We start from the raw sequence: 20,868 nt of genomic DNA, 5'->3' as shown, positions 1-20,868 counted from the left end.
AAAATATTGTTCAGTGATCCATTCAGGATTGATCAAATATTTATTTGGATTTACTATTTCATTTATAAGCGGCATTCAGACAGCAGCGCAGCTAAATCGCAGTGAGCTTGGGCAGCTACTGGGACCGTGTTTTGCACAAGTTTTACACAACTTTTACACGCAGAAGTTGTTTTCTACACTAGCTGAAAAGCTCGAAACTCAAAAGCTTCGCACTTTGAAAAGAGCAAATTACCTATTATCATGTTTCTCCGCCATTTACTCTTAATTTTATTTACATTGGCTCTCATCAAGCTCCGTTTTTAGGCTTAATTCACTTTGCTTTCTTAGTATATTTATACTAAAAACGTAATCATAGGAAAGACGTCATAGTTCGACTATCATATCTACTCATTTCCTGCATGCGATCTTTTCACTGAAGATTATGATCAGACAACAAGTACTTAAAGATAGGCGAAATTACTGTCAATAATATGGGTTGTTTATTGACGGTTATTGCGTTTTATAATCATCAAAATTGAACAATCCGCGATGGTAGAAAAATGGATACAAGTCCTTCATTACATCACCATAAGTAGGATTGGAGGTAAGACGTAGTCGCAATTTTTCACCCTCTTCGGTGTCGCCCATCACGTTGTGTAGATTGGTGTCCTTGTCACTGGGAAACATAATTATAGGCAGGTGATTGAAGATAGCGAAGAAGGCTACGACAAAGAAAAGAAATAAATTTTATTGAAACCGCCTTCAAAAAACTCATTTTAGCTTTACCATAGAAAGAGTTCTGCTTCTTATAGAGGGAGGTATGCAGATTCCTTAACTTGGGCAATGGCTTTTGATACTTCAAAAGCTTTAGGCACTCTACTAATCGCTCCCAGTAGATGTAGATGAAACTATCGAACTCCCTGATACGTATATCCTTGGCAGCGGATAGTGTAATGAAAAATAAAAGATCTATTGCCGGATCTCCCCATTTGCAGGCTTGGAAATCAACCAGAATCAGTTGATCCAATGTTCCATCTGGCAAATAGTTGCACATAAAATTACTTGACCAGAAATCACCGTGGGTTAAAGTATTAAAATCCAGAGGATCAATGTCCAGGGAGCTGACGGACATGGCCCAATAATCGTCAAGAGACGGCTGTATATTTAAAATAGATTATTTATAATTTCAATATAAATAATCTAGGTACTTACGAAGTTTTTAATATATTTTTCGGCATCCTTCATGCCCCATGTCTCCATAGACTTTTTAAAGGATTCCCCTCTCAGTTTAAAGCCATGCTTTACGAACATTTCACTTTTAAGTGAAACAAATCCCTCCTGAAACTCAGTAGGAAAGGCACCGTTTTGTTCTTCATAAACAGCGCTGGCTGCATGGAACTCGGCCAGCTTACGTAGGGCTCTCGTCATGTGAGCCATGTCTAGGCCATTCAAGCGATCCACATTCTGGAATTTCCTGATACTAAGATCTTCAAATATAAAATTAATCAAACTTCCACGCTGCTCTGTTTGCAGACATTTGGGCGCTATTTGGATTTCCTCGCCGGCTGCCTTATAGAGTGCCTCGAAGGCGGGCAGATACTTCTTGTACATTGCCAGTTCCTTGGGAAACAGACCCCATGCATCAATATCAGCTCCGCCCTTTTCGTTGGGCAGCATGGTCTTGAAGACATAGGTTTTTGTCTTTGTGCTGCCATCTACCAAATTTGGGAATTTCACAACTTTGAAGTTCACACTAAGCTTTTGCGTGTCTTACCTTTCATTTCTAGGTCAATGTAAATGCGCAGCATTATGGAGGTGAAGTTTTCGCCAGGTGGTATGGCTGCCACAGGTGTAAATTTTAGTACTTTTACATGGTCCGGTTCGTCCTTATCGAGCACTGTCTTGAAATAGCTTTCAGTGATCCATTCGGGTATGCTCAAATGCTCATTTGGATTAACTATTCCGTTTGACTGCGACATCTTGACACGAATTCGCACACACCTGTTTCCCAAAAGGTTTCGTTGCGTACTGAGCGCGTGTGCTCACGAAGCTTACGACGGAATGTTGAATGTTGATAAATTCGTTTTTGATACTCTATGAACGGGTATTGAGAGTTGGCTAGCAAGTTTGAGACTTCAAGAAGCGCGTGTACTCTTCAAGGCCCATTTACAGCTATTTATATCTATAAACAAATTATTAAATATTTTTGCATACTGCCTGCTACTTTATTTTTATTTTCCAGATAGTTTTAGTTCATTGAGATGCTTAATTAATAAAAAATAGCTGAGCTGCCTTATGTCCATAAGAGCATTTGAGTTTCAGTGTGAGAAATATTGTTATCAGTTCTCATTTTATTGTACATACATTTTATAGATTATACAAATGTTATTTTCTTATATATTTTTTTAGTTATCTGCTGCTGATCTAAATAACTTCAGTGCATTATATAATATCTACTTTTATTTCAACAAGTTGCTGTATCAGTATGAGTAGTTGAATTTTTACAACTTTTAATCCTCGTCATGCTTCATTCATGAAATTTTTGTTTGATTTAGTTTTGTATTGTGCGCAACTACAAAGAATCATCATGATTCAATATAGTTACTCTCAATTAATATTGACGGCAAACTCTAATCAAGTTGATAGGCAAATCAATTGATATTTGATTTCGGTTTATTAGTAGCTCTATATGAATGAAACTGATTTGTTTGATATCATTGATAATATTGCCTATCGTAATATCGACATTTTACACAGACCTGCGCCTTGTTGACAAATAAACAAAAAGATAATAAATAGTTACAAATTACTGATTTATGGATGAGATTAAGACAAGATAATGTTTGTTACCTGCAATATCTTTAGGTAGTCGATTACAGGTAACAAGTTTCTTCTCAGCCCACTAATATCGATTGCCTTAGACAAGTCTTTTCATGTTTTCAGGTCGTCTATCCCAGAACGATTTTTCTAAATGAATGAATGAAGCCAGAAATAGGAAGTCAAAACGAAAAGACGCGATTTTTATCTTTACGATCTCTAATCTTTGCACGAGTAGGCTTGAGGTAATTATAAAATAATTAGGATAAGTATAGTCCGTGATTATGTTTGATTAGCTTATAATATAGTTGATTATTTTACAAATCTTGACTCGGGTTTCGGACAAAGCTGACTACTATGTTTATGCTTAAGCCACACCACAAAAAATGCGACGTAATAGATTTTGCTTAAAGTATTATTTATAGAATAAATTATTCAACTCATTTGTACAAAGCGACGCGTGTCGAGTTATAAGTTCAACAATTGACGTCATAAGTTAAATAATCAAACAACACTTGCGAAAATACCCTATAGAGTCTCGCGAGGTAATCAAACTCAATTGAAGGCAATGATCGGTCGAGCATGAATGACTTGATTTTCATTGTTAGCCGAAATATAAATAAAAATATCAATATATATTTGTAGCTTTTGTTTACAATTGAAAAATAACAAAATCATATAACTCTTTACTATTTTGCTAAATATTTCTTTCCATTGGGAAGTAAAATTTGAATACAATTGATAGTACTTAAATTTAATGAAAGAGTGCCAAGCAAATTATTAAAGCTCTGTACGAAAGGGTATTTAAGCTTCGATTATGTAGTACATCAGTTAAATTTAAATTAGTCATTGATCTTTTTACCAGTCATGGTTAGACTTGATTTGATAAAAACACGCATATGCTGATAAATTTTACTATAGAATGACTATCAAAATTATCGACAGGAAAAGGCTTTATTTCGGTTTTAGATAATATACTAACAGTATCACCTGCATATGTAAAGTGGTAAAAACAAATCACACATTATTATATAATGATTATTCTAGAGCAATCCTTTATGGGCGAAGAAAGGATACAACTGCAGCATAGCCCTGACGTAATAGGGATTGATGAAGGTCTTGTAGCGGAAAGCATCACCTTCAGGTCCCGGCGTCATCATCATGTCAATGCTTGAATCCTTATCGGAGGGCAGGATTATGGCAACCAAAACGCCATTCGCTGTGACTGGGCCTGACAATAAATATAAGATGTTAATAACTTGCTTGATGGACCTCGATTACTCGGCCAACTTACCCCATTTGCCGTATTTTAACATCATAATATGTAATTCTGTCAGCGTGGGAATATGCTTTGAGTACTTCAGCAACTGCAGGCATTCCACCAAACGTTCGTGATAGATGCTGATGAAGTGATCGAACTCCTTGACCTTGATGTCAAGTGCTGCCGACGTTGTTATCAAGTACCAGAGATCCTGAGCCGGAGAGCCCCACTTGCCCACTTGCAAGTCCACAAAGAGAGTGCGCTCCTCGGCTCCGTTCTCGGCGAACATAATGTTATTGCACCACAGGTCTCCGTGATTGAGGCAATTGAACTCGTCCTCGTCCACCTTATTCAGCTTAAGTGCGTCCTCAAACATTTCGCTTGGAGAAGGCATATTTGCAATATATTTCTCTACATCCGGTAGCTGCCATTCCCTCATGGCCTTTACATATTGTTTCATGCGCATTTCTCCCAATTGCTCGAAAATGGGACGATTCTTTTCATGATAGAATGATGTGTAGTACATCTCGGAGAAGGGTCCGTTCTGCTCCCGTTTAACCGCCGAGGCTGCGTGCAGCTCTGCCAATTTACGCAACACCCGCTTCATATGGGGCATATCCAAGCCCTTGAGGCGGTCTACATTGTAGAAGTTCTGGCGTTTTAGGTCCTCCAGGACAAGGGTTGTACGCTCCGGAGTCTCTTCTACGAGCAAGCACTTGGGTGCCAATTCAATGTCGACACCCGCTTCCTTGTAGAGTTTTAGGTAACTAGGTATGTGCGTCTGGTACATGTCAGTCTCCTTGGGAAACAAGTTCATCTCATTGACTAGAGCGCCCCCCTTACTAGCGTCCAGCATTGTCTTCAGTATGTACGACACTCTCTGCTCAGTGCCATCTGTGAAAGAGATCTTAATTGCTTTGGCTGACAGTGGCGAAAGTTAGCTGACCAACCTTTGAGCTCGATGTCTACAATGACACGCACCATAATGGATGTATAGTTTTCACCTGGCTGTGTTGCGGCGATCGGCGTAAAGTTTTTGATGCTGGCAAAGTCTGGCACATCTTGCTCGACGATGGGTCGAAAATAATCCTCATTGATCCATTTCGGGATGACAAGGAACTCATTGGGATTAACGGGTTCAGCTAAATCGGAATTGGGTGACATTTTCTAAGAGAGGTAGAGAGAGAGAGAGAGAGAGTAAAAATGTGAATGCCGAACCCGTATATCAGCCTAATTAATTTGAATATTTTAAGAGATTAATGATTGTTTAGGTTACATCACATTAGATATTATTCGCAGAAATAAAAGGTCAAAGATCACATTTCTTTTTTAGTTTGTTTCAATATGAAGTGTGTTCAATTAGCAATGTTCTTGAACATTGATCGATCTTCCAGAATGCACAAGTTAATTATATTTCTCACGATCTATATGTATGTAATAATTGCCTGTAACATACGGCACTTAAGCTTTGTAGACGTAATAATAAACTCAAACGAAGAGCAAACAGCAACGAGGGTCCGGCGTATTCGAACACAAAACAACTACTGATTGCTCGTCGCCGAACATCGTAGTCAGCTAGCCGGAATAGTCGTACCGCTTGTGTATCGGGGTCTGGCTTAGCCTGTTCAGAGTCTGTTTATAGAGCAAACCGGTTGCGTGTGAAAATGTTTCTACGAATATTTGATTCTACGTAGAAACAGAATAGTATGTCGCTGTATTCCTAGCAGAAAATTGATAGTACTACATTAACTCTGCTTAACTGATAGTACTAAATATATTTATGTATATATGGAATCGCTATAACTGTTTTAAATTTCAGCAAAGTAGGTGATGTGTGGGTGGACTTAAGCTCAGAGTCGTCGCGGGGCTTATTGTGGGTCCATTCACTCCGCTTTATCAATTTGTCGCGTGTGAAGCTCTCTGTGGTTGCTGCGAATGAGGGTCACTAAAATTAGAGTATATTAATATATAAAGAGACAAATGGGTATGCGTCGGTTTTCTGTTTTGATGTAATCAAAATTAACTTGTAGTCAATAATAATATGAATAAAGGTGCTTAAGACTAAGAGTTTTGTGTATATATAAAATATATTTATACATATATTTATACATTTTCCATCAGCATAAAAATTAACCTTATACATTATCAGTGCATCCAAAATTACAAATGGGTATCCCGAAGTCGAAGTCCCAACATTGCAAAATTAAATCGCGCTGTGACTAAACAGTCCCAATGTGTTTTAGCATTATATACATCTGGGTATACTATTTCCGAATACGTTAATTATTTGCTTGCAGCTTGATAAGAAAGATCTGGGTGTAATTATTCAATAAAGTGAAGGTCATAATTATTATCATTTAATTGTTATAGCTAGCCAAGTCAGCGCAAAGGTTATAAATCTATTTAATTGTGCATTCTTATTTATATTTTATGTAAATTATATAGAAATGCTTGATAAACAAGGCTATTTTTAATTTGATATTTTACATAATAATATGTTAGGTTGATATGTATGTTTAACTATTTTAATCCAATCATAGACGAATGTCTGTAGTTTGTAAGCATAAGCCCTGTCTATTTAGTGTTTATAGATAATAGTTTCTAAGTTTTGTCTTTTAATAAGGTAGTGTACATATACTATTTAAAATCTCAAGTATGTGAACGAGTTACATATATATAAAAAATACAGATTCCATTTGATGTATATCTGCAATTATAGATTAGCTAATAGTCGTGTACCTATACGAAACGGTGCATCCTTATTTAATTGAGATTCTCATTGAGTAACATAATACTTACGTGTCGAAATTCGTAATGACAGATGAGAACAGCAAATAAATTGTTGTTTATTAAAAACAAATAAGAAATCTCTAGTCGAGACTGCTCGACTATGAAATACCCTGAACACTACGAGGAAGTGATACATATATCAATAATTCTTCGCATTTTGCTGTTCACATAAGAAACACATACAGGCGCACACGCATAAACGCGAATGGGCTGCAGGGTGTGATTAGTACAAATTTAAGGGCCAGGGGGTGGATATAGGGGTGGTGGGTGAATAATAATAATACAAACCGAAATTCTATAAAGTATATACATATAAATTTACAAAGCTGCAGTTAAGGCAACTGCCTGACAAAAGCTGAATGCTACGAAGCTCGATGGAAGGTGCATTATTAAAACTTGTGGAAATATTGATCAGAAAAAAAGCATAGCCCTATCAGTGCGTCTGAAACTGTGGGCCAACTCTTCTAGTGAATATGACAACATATGAAACTTGAAACTTGAATAAAGGCAGCTACATGACAAAAGCTGAATGCTACAAGATTCGATGTAAGGTACATGAATGCCAAAGACTGAATAATATTATTATTATTCATTATTGTTTTATTATTCACATGTATATAAATGCTCTTAGTTTAGATCCTCTAGATCTCTTATGGCAGAAGCTAAATACACTGAGACTGCATGACGGAAGCTGAATGATATGACACTCGATGGATGGTACATCTATGAAACTTGTGGACATATTGATCAGACTTTGCTCGCTAAATAAAAGGCATAGCCTTATGAATCATTAAGAAACTGTGCTCAACTCTTCTAGTCAATGTTACTACAAAAAAATTTTGAAACTTGAATTAGGGCAGCTGCCTGACAAAAGCTGAATGCTACGACACTCGATGGAAGGTGCATGATATAATATAATTTGATATGATCATAATTTGCTCGTTCAGAAAAGCATAGCCCAATGTATGACTCTTAAACTGTGGGCCCACCACTGATATAGTTAGTGATATGACAAAAACTAACTTAAAACTTGAGTTAGGGCATCTACATGACAAAAGCTGAATGCTACAAGACTCGATGTAAGGTACATCAGCACCAAAGAAAATGTATCCTCGTCGCTCACGAAATATAAATGTAATAATATGATTCACAGAAATAGAAATGCTCTTAATTTAGGTCTGGTAGAAGCTAAATTCAATGAGACTGCATGACAGAAGCTGAATGATATGACACTCGACGGCTGGTATATTTATTAAACTTTCAGATCGTGATTATAATATTGAAATACATGAATCTGCGAAAACACAAGTTTTTAGTATTTGAAATACGCCTTTTACAATCGTCGTTTAGGGTATATCATATGAAATCAACTGATATTCCGCAAATATACCATGAGAAGCTGAAAGCTAGTTGATTTTTTCTAAGAGTATAATAAATATCATTTTAATCAAAATCCTTAATTATAATTATTATACGAACCATTTGGGGGTCGATCATCATGCCATTAAGAATACAAATAATTTAAATATAAACAAGATAATTATTCGAAAACGTGGTTTTCTGCCATGAGTGTACAAAAACTCGAAACTAATTTTTAGTAAATTGACTTTTGGCACAGTGTCTCTTCCATTATTTTTCTCAACATGTTTTTATTTCGTATAATAATAAACCATTTTGTAGCATGGCATGATCAAACAAATTATTTTGTGTATTATAATAACACGTATTTTGATGGTAATTACTTCCAGTCGAGCAGACCGCGATTATCCAACCATGGCAGAACTTCGGTCATTACCTGAACATATTTCGGATTGGTGTACATGGCGACCTTCACCTTGGCATCGTCATCCTCCAAATTGGGGTGCTCGTTCTTGTCCAGCATTACCACTGGTAGGACCTTAGAGACGACCAAATAGGCTAGCAATTGCAGAAGACATACTTATATAGAGCTCAGAGAGATAGTTTACTAGGTATACTCACCCGCCAATCCATTGCGAAAGAGGGCGGCATGTAAATTCTTCAGCTTCGGCAAAGGGCGATGATATTGCAAGAGCTTCAGATTGTCCACCAATTGATCGTAATAGTAGCGCACAAAGTAGTCAAATTGTTTGGTCTTAATGTTGGGTGCTGCCGAGGATAGTATCAGATAATACAGATCATTTGCCGGTGAGCCGTATTTGCAGACTTGAAAGTCAACAAATAGCGTTTCCTTGATCTTGCCAAAGGCATCGTACAGAAACATAATATTGTAGTTCCAGCAATCGCCATGGTTAAGCACATTGAACTCCCGCGTGGATACCTGTTGATCCTGCAGCAGGCGATCTACCAAATACTCATCGCTATCGGCCTAAGAATAATATTTATAATATAATATATAATTATTATTAAACAGAAAGTGAATATATATTCATATGTGACTTACCAATTTGTCATAGATTTTCTGGCAATTTTTCCATTTCTTGAGCTGCGCTAGGAAGACGCCTGATGCATTGAACTCCTGCAGCAACTGGCGATTGGCTTCGCTGAAGACGCCCACCGCGAAGTCTTCCCCGAATAAGCCATTGTGCTCCACATAGCAGGCGGAAGCGGCATGGAAGGCAGCCAATTTGGCCAGCACCTGCAGCATGTGCTCCTGATCCAGACCAGCCAAACGATTGGCATTCTTAAAAGAGTTCGGCTTCAAGTCCTCCAGCAGCACATAGTCCACGCCGAAGTCCTGATCGAGCTTATAGGCCTTGGGGGCAAATCTAATCTTCTTGCCTGCTTCGGCGTACAGCTTCTCGAATTGCGGCAGAAAGTTGTGATACATTTGCTCTTCCTTTTGGAAGAGCCGCAGCTTGCTGAGTATGGCGGCCATTACTTCGTTGTTGGGCTGAACCTTTAGCACAAAGGACACGCTCTTGCTGCTGTGATCTGCACTGGTTGATCAACGATTACAGTTTTTAGTCACACAAAGTCAGGAGTCGGACTCAGCTTACCCAGCAGCTCGACTTCCACCAGCAGGCGCACCATCAGCGTGGAGTAGTTGTCCCCGGCATTGGCCGGTTGTGGCGTTACCGATCGTATCTTCTCAAAGTCCCCGATCTGAGCGCGCACAGCATTCTGCAGCGAGATTCTGGGCAGCCAAGGTGGCAAATTGGCATCCGACGCCTCGGCGTGTCCATTTGCTTGCGTGGTCTCCGACATTATGGGTGCTATAAATGTTTAATCAATGTCAAGTTTAATGAAATCAATTGATCAATCGCGTGCCATATATAAGTGACTGACTGGATTTCTAGATAAGCATTACAAATGTGATATGGTGCCGATAATCTAGCCAAATCAGAGCTCGAAAGTGTACTGAATCTATATAGACCGCTTGTGACTTTGTAGAATGGTTTTGCTTCATCGGCAGGTCCAAAGAACCTGCTCTTTAACAACGTTATAGGTCATAATTGGAGGCATGCAGACGCGTCCATATGCAATTCAGACAATATCTTTTGCTCTAACCCACCCAGTTGTCTTTAATATTTTATGATAGGGAATGATGGTGATGATGATAATGATTTAACGTAATTACGTATGCAAATATAGGTCTTATGATTTTATATTTGCACACCCCGTCGAATCATTTATATATATTTTTTATAGTGTATTCTTCGCTTTGATGTTGATAATATTTTTCCGACGAACCCGGTGAACTAAAGGGCTCTCAAGCATTGCAATCATCGGGACTCCCTACCAAACGGTAAGTGTAATAAATTAATAACAGTAATTTCTACTGTTGCATTATTGAACCTTTACAATTTCTCAAATGTCTTATCTATAATGCCAAGCGATAATAATAGCAAAATTTGCCGATTAAAAGAAATTAAAAGGAAAACTCTTGATACAATGGAATATATATATTCGGGTATATACATATACATATGTATGTGTCTTTAAAAATTCTACACTTTTATTTGAAACATTGAGCTTTGGCTTTCACACGCTAATATTAATAGTTGAATGTATTTCTGCATTGATTGGATCATTATCAAACCCAATGCCTACTTTTATCGTAGGTAATTCGTAAGTCTTATCACAGATCAAATATATTTTTGTATGTAAAAGTCTCTTCTCGGAACACTGTTACCCGTTTGGCTTTGTAATAAAAAGTCTTTAATGACACTCTGTCGTACTAGATTTTATAGATTTGCGCTTTCATTTAATACAATTTAAATTGAGTTTTTCTTTAGTACGAATTTCTACTCGACTTCTCTACTGTGTCTGGCACATCGAAGAACTGGTTCAGATGCTCGCACACACAATATCAATTCAGTCGATGGAGAGATACGCACAACAAACCTTTTTCCTTAATTAACGGCGAATGATGAATTGTTCGCACAATTGAATGCAGTTCGGTCAACCGTTGATTTCAAATGAGGTCCGGGCGTTAGGCGTAAGACTCTGCTTGGCCCGATTTGGAATTGGCCGAGAAATTCGTTATCGCATCGGTGTTCAATTAGTGTTGATTTTGTAAATTGTTATTCGCCAAACCCGGCGTAAAGAGCGTCAAAGCACACACTTTCGTTGAATATGATTTCTTAATAAACAGTTGATATGGGGCGTCGCCAATTGTTCTGTTGATAAGGCAGGTAAAGCGGGTCTCGGCATTTCCACTATCATTGCTCTTTTGCTTCGTGCTCTAATTATTGGGTGATTCTTTATTAATTGCTTCTGCTCGTGTCGTGCACTGTGATTCACTTGGACATGTGATAGACAACAATCTACGTACTTATAGGGGTAAATAGTATACATACATACATTTATATAAATAAAAACATATGTAGAGTATCTCTATCTTGAATTTTGAGTGGGTAGTACAGCCTTTTTCTGACGCTTGCAATTCTGTTTAGGTAATGCCAAAAAAGGAAAAGCAAGATTTTCTGTATGGCGAACCCGATTTCTATTTATCTTCTTTGTATAATTTGTGAATGCATAAGTAGTAAATTGTTAATTAATATATAAATATATGTGCCATGGAAGCTTTATGTACATAAACATTCCGAAAGCTTTATATATCTAAACTAAACTGAATCAACTCACCCATTCTCTTTTCCATACACATTTCTTTGCTTGTTAGCAAAGTTTAATGGTCTATATATCAATTTTGATTCTGTGAAATTGTTTCGTCTAACGTATATTACAAACATCATACATCAATTATATCAAAAGTCTACAGTCTTCAGGGTATTAGAACTGTAGAGCACCGAGATGCAGATACGTTTCTTATATCAGGCACTCGTAATCATTTGTGCTTTTAGACCATCCCTATTCGCTGTGCCCGTAAGAAATCCTTTAAATTACCATCCTCCGTGCGATCGAGCAAGATCGATTATATAAACGTGATAGCCTAAAGAGAGACAGAAAGAGAAAAATGCTAGCAACGGATAGATAGCGAGCACAGAGTCGAAATCTTTCTTTCTATTTGAGTAAAGTTAGGTGCTGCTGCTGAAGTAGTCAAAATTACTTAACTTCAGCACCGATTGCGTAGAGAAGAGCAGAGAGATTATGAGAAATGGTGTTGTGCGGCATTTAGAAGTCCACCAGATCGGCATGGTTTAAGCTAAGCTCTTCAAGTTTAACCTGAATATTGTGCTGGAAAGGTTAGTCAATTTATATACAGTATTCATGTTCCAAATTAGATACATATACATACATACGAAAATTCGGGACGTGCTTCTTAAGAACACCTTCGAATAGTTCTTGCTTGAGCCAGGTGAGAACCAAAATACTTGGTTCTGCAGTCATGTCCAGTTAGACCTTCAAATGAATTGCACCATAAAATTGCATTGCTACGAGTCGAATTGCTTCTAACATTGCTTTTACAATCTAATCTTTGACCATAACTATATAGCTATATAGTTAAATGTATTTGCCAATAATATCTGCGGCGGCCCTACTGCAATCGTAGGCCATGCAAAAGCTTTTTAAAGCTTCCACAATGTGTACAACTGAGAGTCGGCAAATATCTGTTGTGATTTGTTGTCATGCTCAAAAGCTTTTCTATCAAAAACTCGGTCTCTCTCTCTCTCTCTCTCTCTCTTTCTGTCTCTTAACCTAGACATTGATGTTTGTTATACAAATACAATCACACAAAAGTAAAGCTTTTCGTGCGGTTTTGCTGACATAGTCACAAAATGCATATGAAAGGCAATGCAATAAATTAAGTAAACAGAATTCAGAGAGCGGAATATTGCTGAAGAGCTTTCAAATGCGTGTAATGGATGATCACATATGTACATACATACATACATACATATGTTTGTATCACAGATTATATTATTTAGCAGATCATATTTGTAAATAGAAGTATAAATTGTAAAATTATTTTAAAATAAACTGAAAGCTGCACCAGTGCAAAGCAAAATCAATTCGAGTTGAAACATATATTTTTTCTGTACAACAATCAGATATATGAAATACATATGTATGTATATGCCTCTTCGTCTAAATAATAACAGCTAACTTAAAACAGTAACAGCCTAATCAGTTATCATTTAGAATATATTTATTAAACGACTAAATATACATATATTGTTATATACTTTTAGTAGATCCTACAGAGCAATTGAAATTTCTTCTAACGCATAGCTCTCAGATACTTTGTTCCCAGTTACTGGCATATTACATACGTAAATGTATAAAACTGAATTTTTGTATGCTGGCCTAATACTTTGATTCTCGTTGAATTTGCTGAGTTGATTTTTTGCATTTATTTATTATCAATAAACAATTTTGTTCTACAGAGATATATACTTTAGATAGATATATCATAGGTTAGTGAAAATTACATAAAATATACAGCAATTTTTTAGCTTTACATATACACTTCACAACATGAAACATTATCATCGTGGGATACCACTATCAAGTCAATAATACTTGAATTAATCAAATGCTGATAAGGTACTGCACAGTTCAAGATAATTCCTTGGCATTGGATTCACAAGTGTCTTACGCTTACAGCTCTAGTGCACCACGATTAAATAGCCAGGGCATTACTACTTGGATATGCTTGCGATAGCGTGCATTGGAATAGAGCAAGTTCTTGAAGTCTTGAGCCTCAGGTGAATCACTGGCAAAGTGTTCTGCCTTGGCTGATTCAGTGGGATCAAGCAGAATGCCACTCATAACAGATATTGCTGTATAGAATCCTACATATAGAGTACAGTTAATTTAGTTAGGGAGAACTTAGTAATTCAAAGTAGTAATACAAACCCCAAAGTCCATGTTTGAAGAGCGATATGTGTAAGTCACATAAGGTGGGCAGGGCTTTCGGGTACTTGAGTAGTTTAAGATTTTCTAAAAGATTTTCATGATAGAACTTCACATAGTAATCGAACTTAGTCAGCTTGTCCTCGAATTTAGTCGAGGACAGGAGGAAGTAATACAAATCCTGTGCCACTGTGCCGAATTTGGGTAGTTGAAAATCTATTAGATATGTGTCCTTGATTTTGCCAAAGGAATCGTGGGAGTACATAATATTATTGCTCCAAAAGTCACCATGATTTAGTGCATTGAATTCGTTGGGATCGGGCTTGGACCTTTTAAAAATCTCTTCTGTGGCCTTGGGCTGCAGAGCTCGCTAGATGAGAAAACAAATCAAAGGTAGTGAGAAATTTTTGAATGTGACAGACGTAGACATTACCACTTGCTCCAAATATTCTTCATGGCCGTCGTAAGTGACACAGCAGTTGAGGAAATTCGCAGTCATTTGCTTGTTCATCTCGCACATCATCATTTTGTTCTCCTCTTTATAGAAGCCCATTAGAATTTGATCCGCATAGGCGCCTTTGGTGGCCGCACGCACTGCGGATGCGGCATGCCACATTGCTAGTTTTTTCAGCGCAGCCTCCGTATGTACCTGATCCAGGCCCTCCAAGCGATTGCTGTTCTTAAATCCTCGAGGCGACAGATCCTCAAGCAATATATACTCAGTTGTGGCACCCTTCACCGTATAGGCCTGAGCACCGAACTTGATATCCACTCCAGCATCTCGATACAGTTGCTCCATTTCGGGCACATAGATGTTGTACATATTGCGCTCTACATCAAACATATTATGCTGCCGCATCAACATCTTAAACAGTTCCGACTCATGCGGCACCTTCAGCATGTACGATACAGGCTTTTCCGTGCCATCTGAAAGACACATAGACATAAATATGAAACACTTATGATTGACTCCAACATGATCGCTTACCCTCCAACTCAACATCTATGCTCACGCGCAACATGACTGTCGAATAGTTCTCGCCAGCTCCAACTCCACTGCTGACCTTGAAGTTCTTTATTCTCGAAAATCCTTTGACAGAGCTCTTTAGGAGATCCACAAATACATCTGGTTGCACCCAGTCGGGAACTGTGCTGTTCGTAGTATTGGGCTTAGCGTCACCGGACATTTTATTATTACTATTTATTTACTCAAGCAAAAAAAAAAAACAATTAGAATGGTGCCTGTATCACGGCTTCTGCGGCTATGCTTCTGATGCTCTCCAACGAGCTTCTAATATTGCAAAAGCTTTTTTGCTGCCTTTATAGATAGACAGCTTTCAGATCTTTCTGTCAAAGTTTTGTATTCGTAGTGCGCTCTTTTGTAAACAATAATTGCGCTCTCTTCTCATTAGAGAAGCAATCGCAGTTTAAGGTTTGGCTCTTAAATATCAAAGTCGAATTTTTACGCTGAGCCCATTCAAAAAAGAATACTGTGCAAAATGTTTTTGTTTTATATTTAAAATTTTTTGAGAAGGAAATAAAGTTTAGCAATTAAATTATGAACAAACGATTAGAAAAGAATACATTGTAAATTTCACATTTAAGTACAATACGTCTTACAGACAGAGCATTGACTAGAATCCCTGAAGTGCACCACGATTAAGCAACCAGGGCAACACGGCTTGAATATGTTTGAGATACCGTGGATTTGTATAAAGCAGGTTCTTGAAGTCGGCGCCCTCCGTAGAGTCGCTGAGAAAGTTTTCAAAACTGGCTGTATCCGTAGAGTCCACTAGAACGGTGCTCATTGCTCCAGTGGCGGTCAGGTAACCTAGAAAATAGTGAATAAATTGATTAGGAGAGGAAATAATCTATATATAATTGCTATCAACTCACCCCAGAAGCCGTACTTGTAGATCGTTATGTGCAGCTCACGTAGTAGAGGCATGCTTTTAGGATACTTTAATATGCTCAGATTTTCGAGTAGATTGTCGTAATAGAACTTGATGTTACTGTCAAATTTGGTAAGCTTATCCTCGAACTTGGCCGAGGATATCAGGAAATAGACCAGATCCTGTGCGACACTGCCCCACTTTGGAACTTGGAAATCTACCAACATAAGGTCCTTGATTTTGCCCAAGGAGTCGTAAGAGAACATCATATTGTTACTCCAAAAGTCACCATGGTTTAAGACATTCAGGAAGTTCGGGTCGACTTCAGCCATTCTGAATATTACTTCAGTTATTTTGGGTACCAACTCAATCTGATAGATTATCAAAAATTTACTTATGAGGAGCAGGCAACTAATAGTAAATTCATTTCCTTACTATTTTGTCTATGTACTCCTCGTTGTTTTCGTACTTCCTGCACGCTTTAAGAAAATTTTGTGCAAGATTTGTATTGACGTCAGTTAGGATGGGAAGCAGTTCTTTCTTGTAGTAGGAACGCACTATGTAATCGGGATAGTCACCCTTGGTAGCTACACGTACCATGGATGCGGCATGCCACATCGCCAGCCTCCTGAGGGCACACTTAACGTGTACCTGATCCAGGCCCTCAATGCGATTGGTATTCCTGAAGCCCTTGGGTGCCAGATCCTCAAGCAGTACATAATCGGACTTGACTCCCTTCAGCTCATATGCTTTGGCACCGAACTTCACTTCTATACCAGCGTCCCGATAGATTTGCTCCAGCTCAGGCACAATCGTCTTGTACATGTCGAGCTCATTTATAAAGATGTTGTTAATCTCCATAAACTTCTGAAAGATCTCCATCTGATGCGGTACCTTGAGCATGTACGATGCTAGTTTCTCCTTTCCGTCTGCAAAGCGTTCACGGAATAATGTTTTAAACTAAATAAATCGAAAAACTAACATACCCTCCAATTCGACAGTGATATGCAGTCGAAACATTATGGTCGTATAGTTTTCTCCTGCTGCCGACCCGCTGATGGCTTTGAAGCTCTTAATTTTGGAAAAGCCTTGCACCGTCTCCTTCAGCACATCCTCAAATAGCTCGGCCTGCACCCAGTCAGGTACATTATTGGCTGTAGGTTCGGGTTTTGGAGCTGTGGACATTCCAACTAGATGATTGATTTTATAAAACAAATTACAGTGGGCTTGCACCGCTGTGACTGCAGTTAACAGCGCGTTTCTAATATTCCAATAGTTGTATGCAGCGTTTATTTATACTGCCTTTCGCCTCTCGCTCAAATGCTCAAAAAATACTATCTGAGCAGAGTGCAACTACTACTAATAAAGCAAATAAAAGTGCAGATGTCGAGAGTTCCCGACTAGCAAATACCTACAACGGGACAGGAGAATATATATTTGATTTTAATACCTGTAAACAGATTTGTCGTTGGTGGGTATAGGCCTTTCTACCGACTCAGCTCGTTGTCCTGATCGACTGAATTTTCACGTGATGGCTCTACCGACCATTTTCATAATTCATGTTTCATCCAATTGCACAAATCTGTTATACCTTGAGTTTTAGATTCCCAACGAGTTCCGGGTATAAAAACAACAAAATGCAAATACTAAAGCTTTTCTACAGTCTCTGAGAATATTTATTTATTTAAGAGAACATTCGATGTTTGAGTGCTTTCTTGGAACTCTCTGTCGATGCATTTGGCGCTGGAATATTAGTAGACGGTTCATTGACCCCGTTTAGCTATGGTTATTAGTGCGCCTATTGTGAATGGTGCTCGAGACTGATTACGTTTACTATCATGCCCAACTTACATGAACTTTAATTGCTTTTCAGTGTCAATTAAAATGCTTATACATCTTTGATCAGACCAAGAGAAAATATAAGATGTAGGGCTTGCAAGCTTAACTACTGAGTTGTTGCTAAATTGCAGTTTCATGTTATTAATACTAAATAATATCTCTGTTTGGAAAGTAACCAATGTACGATGAAGTTTTTATATAAAATTAATAAATCTCTTAAATTGTTTTGGAAAAATATATAGCATTAGCATCGTATGAAGGATGGTGATCCAAAGCGATCGCACCTCATTATCCACAACAAATAGTTACTTCAACTAATATTAGCTAGACAAATTTTATATCTGGTTATACGCAAGCATATAAATATATGAAAATATATGAAAGGAGAAGTTTGTTAGGCACTTTATTGTTAAGGGAACTATGAATACTATATGCTTCAGATGGGTAATTGAAAAATTTAATTTCAGGTAAATTTTTTGGATTATTTCAAATCACGTTGGTTTGAGATTATATAAATATATGTCGAATTACTCTTAGAAGGACAGCTTTGTTCTTTAATATATTTATACTATGTAAGGTGAGTAAAAATAAATTCAAAGAAATCATACAGCAACAAAAATCTAATATGTATGAAGCCCATATATCTAACGGGATAAGGGTATAACAGTTATTGTTATTGAAAGATAAAACCTTAACGTTTGTGTTGTTTCATTTTCATTTGATGCTTCTCTTCGACAAGCTTTTAGATGAGCTTTTAAGTAAAATGTGAGGCATCTAATTATAGAATATTCTCTTGCAATTTGCATCGTTGATTGATTTAGGAATTCCAATGAAAACCAGTTTTTCTAACCCAACACAGAACAAAATTTATTATCTTTTGTGCAAATTTCTTATCAGAACACAATAAATTCATTGTTCACAATGATACAGCTATTATTATAATTAAAAGTTGTGACGCATCGGGACTGATAATACCGATAAATACTAATCAAAAATGTGTATTTTTGTTTGCTTTGATAGTTTTTATCAAGTACATGTGATAAGAGGTCTTTTAAAATCCTTGTAGCGCGCCACGATTGTGCAACCAAGGTAGAATTTCCTGGATATGTTTGCGGTAGCGAGCATTGTTATAGAGCAGAGTCTTAAAATCATTGCCCTCTGTGCTGTCACTGAGAAAGTTGTCCAGGCTAGCCGTATCCGTGGGGTCGACCAAAACAGCGCTCATCACACCTGTGGCGGTTAGGTAACCTACGAAATGAATAATAAAACAATTTATTGTCATAGTAAAGGCTAAATTATGAACCATCATTAAATACTCACCCCAGAAACCGTACTTGAAGAGTGTTATATGCAAGTCACGCAGTGTGGGCACATTCTTGGAATACTTCAGCGTCTTCAGATTCTCCAGTAGATTATCGTGATAGAACTTGATGTAGTGATCGAATTTTGTGAGCTTGTCCTCTAACTTGGTTGAGGAAATAAGGAAATAGTACAGATCTTGCGCAACGCATCCCCATTTAGGTAACTGGAAATCCACTAAGCATATGTCTTTAATCTTGCCAAAGGAATCATGCGAGAACATCATATTGTTACTCCAGAAGTCTCCATGGTTTAGCACATTCAAATGCTGCGAATCGACTTTAACCAATTTGTATATTTCATCAGTTACTTTGGGCAGCAGCTCTATCTAAATAATATCTATTAATATAATTAAGTATGTCAATATAATTCACTTACTATTTGGTCTATATACTCCTCGTTTCCCTCGTATTGCTTACAAGCCTTAAGAAAGTTTTCGGAAAGGCTTTTATTCATCGCATCCATAGTTGGACGTAGTTCCTCCTTGTAGAAGCCCCGGGATATGCTATCTGGATAGTCACCCTTGGTGGCCACACGTACCATGGATGCGGCATGCCACATCGAGAGTCTTTTGAGGGCGCATTCAGTGTGTGCTTGATCCAGACCTTCTGTGCGATTGGTGTTCTTGAAGCCTTTAGGTGCCAGATCTTCGAGCAGTATATAATCGGTCTTGACGCCCTTTAGCTCGTAAGCCTTAGCACCAAACTTCACTTCCACACCAACATCCCGATAGATTTGCTCCAATTCGGGCACAATCGTCTTGTACATGATGAACTCCGTTTCAAAAATGTTGTTCGCCTCCATCATATGCTTATACATATCTGACTGATGTGGCAGCTTTAGCATAAACGATATTGACTTCTCTTTACCATCTAAAATAGTGTCACATATTGAGCATTTAGATAAATAGATGGGAGTGCCTACATACCCTCCAGCTCGACATCTATGTTCACACGCAACATGATCGTCGCATAGTTTTCACCTGCTGCTGAGCCGCTGTTGGCCTTGAAGTTCTTGATTTTGGAGAAACCTTGGACTGTTTCTTTCAGCACATCTACAAACAGTTCGGCCTGCACCCAGTCGGGCACATTGCTGGTGGGGGGATCGGGCTTTGATTCACTCGACATTCCAATGATATAATTGAGATAATCAAATCAATTCAACGCTCGTTGCGTAGCTGTGTTTCGTGTAGTCAACTGCGCGCTTCTAATAATCCAATAGTTTCTGCGCAGCGTTTATTTATACGGCCGCTCGCCTCCGAATGTAAGCCTCAACTGCTCAATATGAACCAAATAATGTGAAGAGCGCAACAAGTAATGTTAGAGAAATATAACAACAAAATTCACAAACCAAAGCTTTTTGACTCTCTGAAAACATGAGCTTGTGAAATACATTGAATGAAGTTGCTTAGAACTTACGGAGAGCTTTCATGTAGACTGATTGTTTTCTTGCAACTATCTAATACTTCTCTTGGCTCTGTATTCGTATTCCCACTTTTCCCATGATTAGCTGTAATCATAACAGATTTAAGATAATCTTAATATTCTTATTGTGGTACAATATTTTAGTAGTAAGTCAATGGAGTAATAGCTAAATACTTGTCTGAGAGTAAAATTACTGTCGTATAAATTATAATTACTACTATACGCCCATTTCACCATTACGCTGAGCGATGTTTGCTTAACTTTAATT

At 37.8% G+C, this 20,868-nt stretch overlaps 6 protein-coding genes across 10 annotated transcripts; all 6 read right to left on the bottom strand.

Moving 5' to 3' along the window:
- Window positions 1-456: 456 nt before the first annotated feature.
- LOC108659798 (uncharacterized) lies at window positions 457-2,032 on the bottom strand. Its single transcript, XM_030383199.2, has 4 exons — window positions 1,754-2,032; window positions 1,192-1,694; window positions 766-1,135; window positions 457-701 (listed from the first exon to the last, which is right to left on the bottom strand). The coding sequence occupies exons 1-4, from the start codon at window positions 1,956-1,958 to the stop codon at window positions 490-492; spliced, it is 1,290 nt and encodes a 429-aa protein (XP_030239059.2). The 5' UTR covers window positions 1,959-2,032; the 3' UTR covers window positions 457-489.
- Window positions 2,033-3,677: 1,645 nt separating this feature from the next.
- On the bottom strand, window positions 3,678-5,673 carry LOC108659800 (uncharacterized). Of its 2 annotated transcripts, none has more exons than XM_018112905.3 (4): window positions 5,514-5,673; window positions 5,008-5,224; window positions 4,091-4,951; window positions 3,678-4,027 (listed from the first exon to the last, which is right to left on the bottom strand). In XM_018112905.3, the coding sequence occupies exons 2-4, from the start codon at window positions 5,219-5,221 to the stop codon at window positions 3,840-3,842; spliced, it is 1,263 nt and encodes a 420-aa protein (XP_017968394.1). In that variant the 5' UTR covers window positions 5,222-5,224; window positions 5,514-5,673; the 3' UTR covers window positions 3,678-3,839. The 2 variants fall into 2 exon arrangements, with proteins under 2 accessions (XP_017968394.1, XP_089121544.1); XM_089265418.1 differs by having other exon boundaries at window positions 5,479-5,634.
- A 2,670-nt stretch (window positions 5,674-8,343) lies between these two features.
- LOC108659803 (uncharacterized) lies at window positions 8,344-11,400 on the bottom strand. Of its 4 annotated transcripts, none has more exons than XM_030383193.2 (5): window positions 11,167-11,400; window positions 9,826-10,041; window positions 9,270-9,760; window positions 8,828-9,194; window positions 8,344-8,764 (listed from the first exon to the last, which is right to left on the bottom strand). In XM_030383193.2, the coding sequence occupies exons 2-5, from the start codon at window positions 10,031-10,033 to the stop codon at window positions 8,586-8,588; spliced, it is 1,245 nt and encodes a 414-aa protein (XP_030239053.1). In that variant the 5' UTR covers window positions 10,034-10,041; window positions 11,167-11,400; the 3' UTR covers window positions 8,344-8,585. The 4 variants fall into 4 exon arrangements, with proteins under 4 accessions (XP_030239053.1, XP_017968396.1, XP_089121827.1 ...); XM_018112907.3 differs by having other exon boundaries at window positions 11,174-11,399; XM_089265701.1 differs by lacking the exon at window positions 11,167-11,400 and adding an exon at window positions 10,962-11,108.
- Window positions 11,401-13,623: 2,223 nt separating this feature from the next.
- LOC108649128 (uncharacterized) lies at window positions 13,624-15,353 on the bottom strand. The gene is made up of 4 exons (XM_018098135.3): window positions 15,075-15,353; window positions 14,520-15,013; window positions 14,090-14,456; window positions 13,624-14,025 (listed from the first exon to the last, which is right to left on the bottom strand). The coding sequence occupies exons 1-4, from the start codon at window positions 15,271-15,273 to the stop codon at window positions 13,832-13,834; spliced, it is 1,254 nt and encodes a 417-aa protein (XP_017953624.1). The 5' UTR covers window positions 15,274-15,353; the 3' UTR covers window positions 13,624-13,831.
- Window positions 15,354-15,712: 359 nt separating this feature from the next.
- LOC108660011 (uncharacterized) lies at window positions 15,713-17,281 on the bottom strand. Its single transcript, XM_018113220.3, has 4 exons — window positions 16,965-17,281; window positions 16,414-16,907; window positions 15,983-16,349; window positions 15,713-15,917 (listed from the first exon to the last, which is right to left on the bottom strand). Exons 1-4 carry the CDS (start codon window positions 17,161-17,163, stop codon window positions 15,721-15,723), a joined length of 1,257 nt encoding a protein of 418 aa, XP_017968709.1. The 5' UTR covers window positions 17,164-17,281; the 3' UTR covers window positions 15,713-15,720.
- A 1,376-nt stretch (window positions 17,282-18,657) lies between these two features.
- On the bottom strand, window positions 18,658-20,472 carry LOC108649068 (uncharacterized). The gene is made up of 4 exons (XM_018098068.3): window positions 20,105-20,472; window positions 19,555-20,048; window positions 19,138-19,504; window positions 18,658-19,065 (listed from the first exon to the last, which is right to left on the bottom strand). The coding sequence occupies exons 1-4, from the start codon at window positions 20,301-20,303 to the stop codon at window positions 18,869-18,871; spliced, it is 1,257 nt and encodes a 418-aa protein (XP_017953557.1). The 5' UTR covers window positions 20,304-20,472; the 3' UTR covers window positions 18,658-18,868.
- Between the last annotated feature and the right edge of the window lie 396 nt (window positions 20,473-20,868).

This window comes from Drosophila navojoa, chromosome 2 (genome assembly GCF_054131105.1).
Source record: "Drosophila navojoa isolate 15081-1374.11 chromosome 2, UAZ_NAV_1.0, whole genome shotgun sequence".
In the NCBI taxonomy this organism is placed as follows: domain Eukaryota; kingdom Metazoa; phylum Arthropoda; class Insecta; order Diptera; family Drosophilidae; genus Drosophila; species Drosophila navojoa.
The sequence above is the reverse complement of the archived record's forward strand: the minus strand, read 5'-3'. Positions and strand labels throughout refer to the sequence as shown.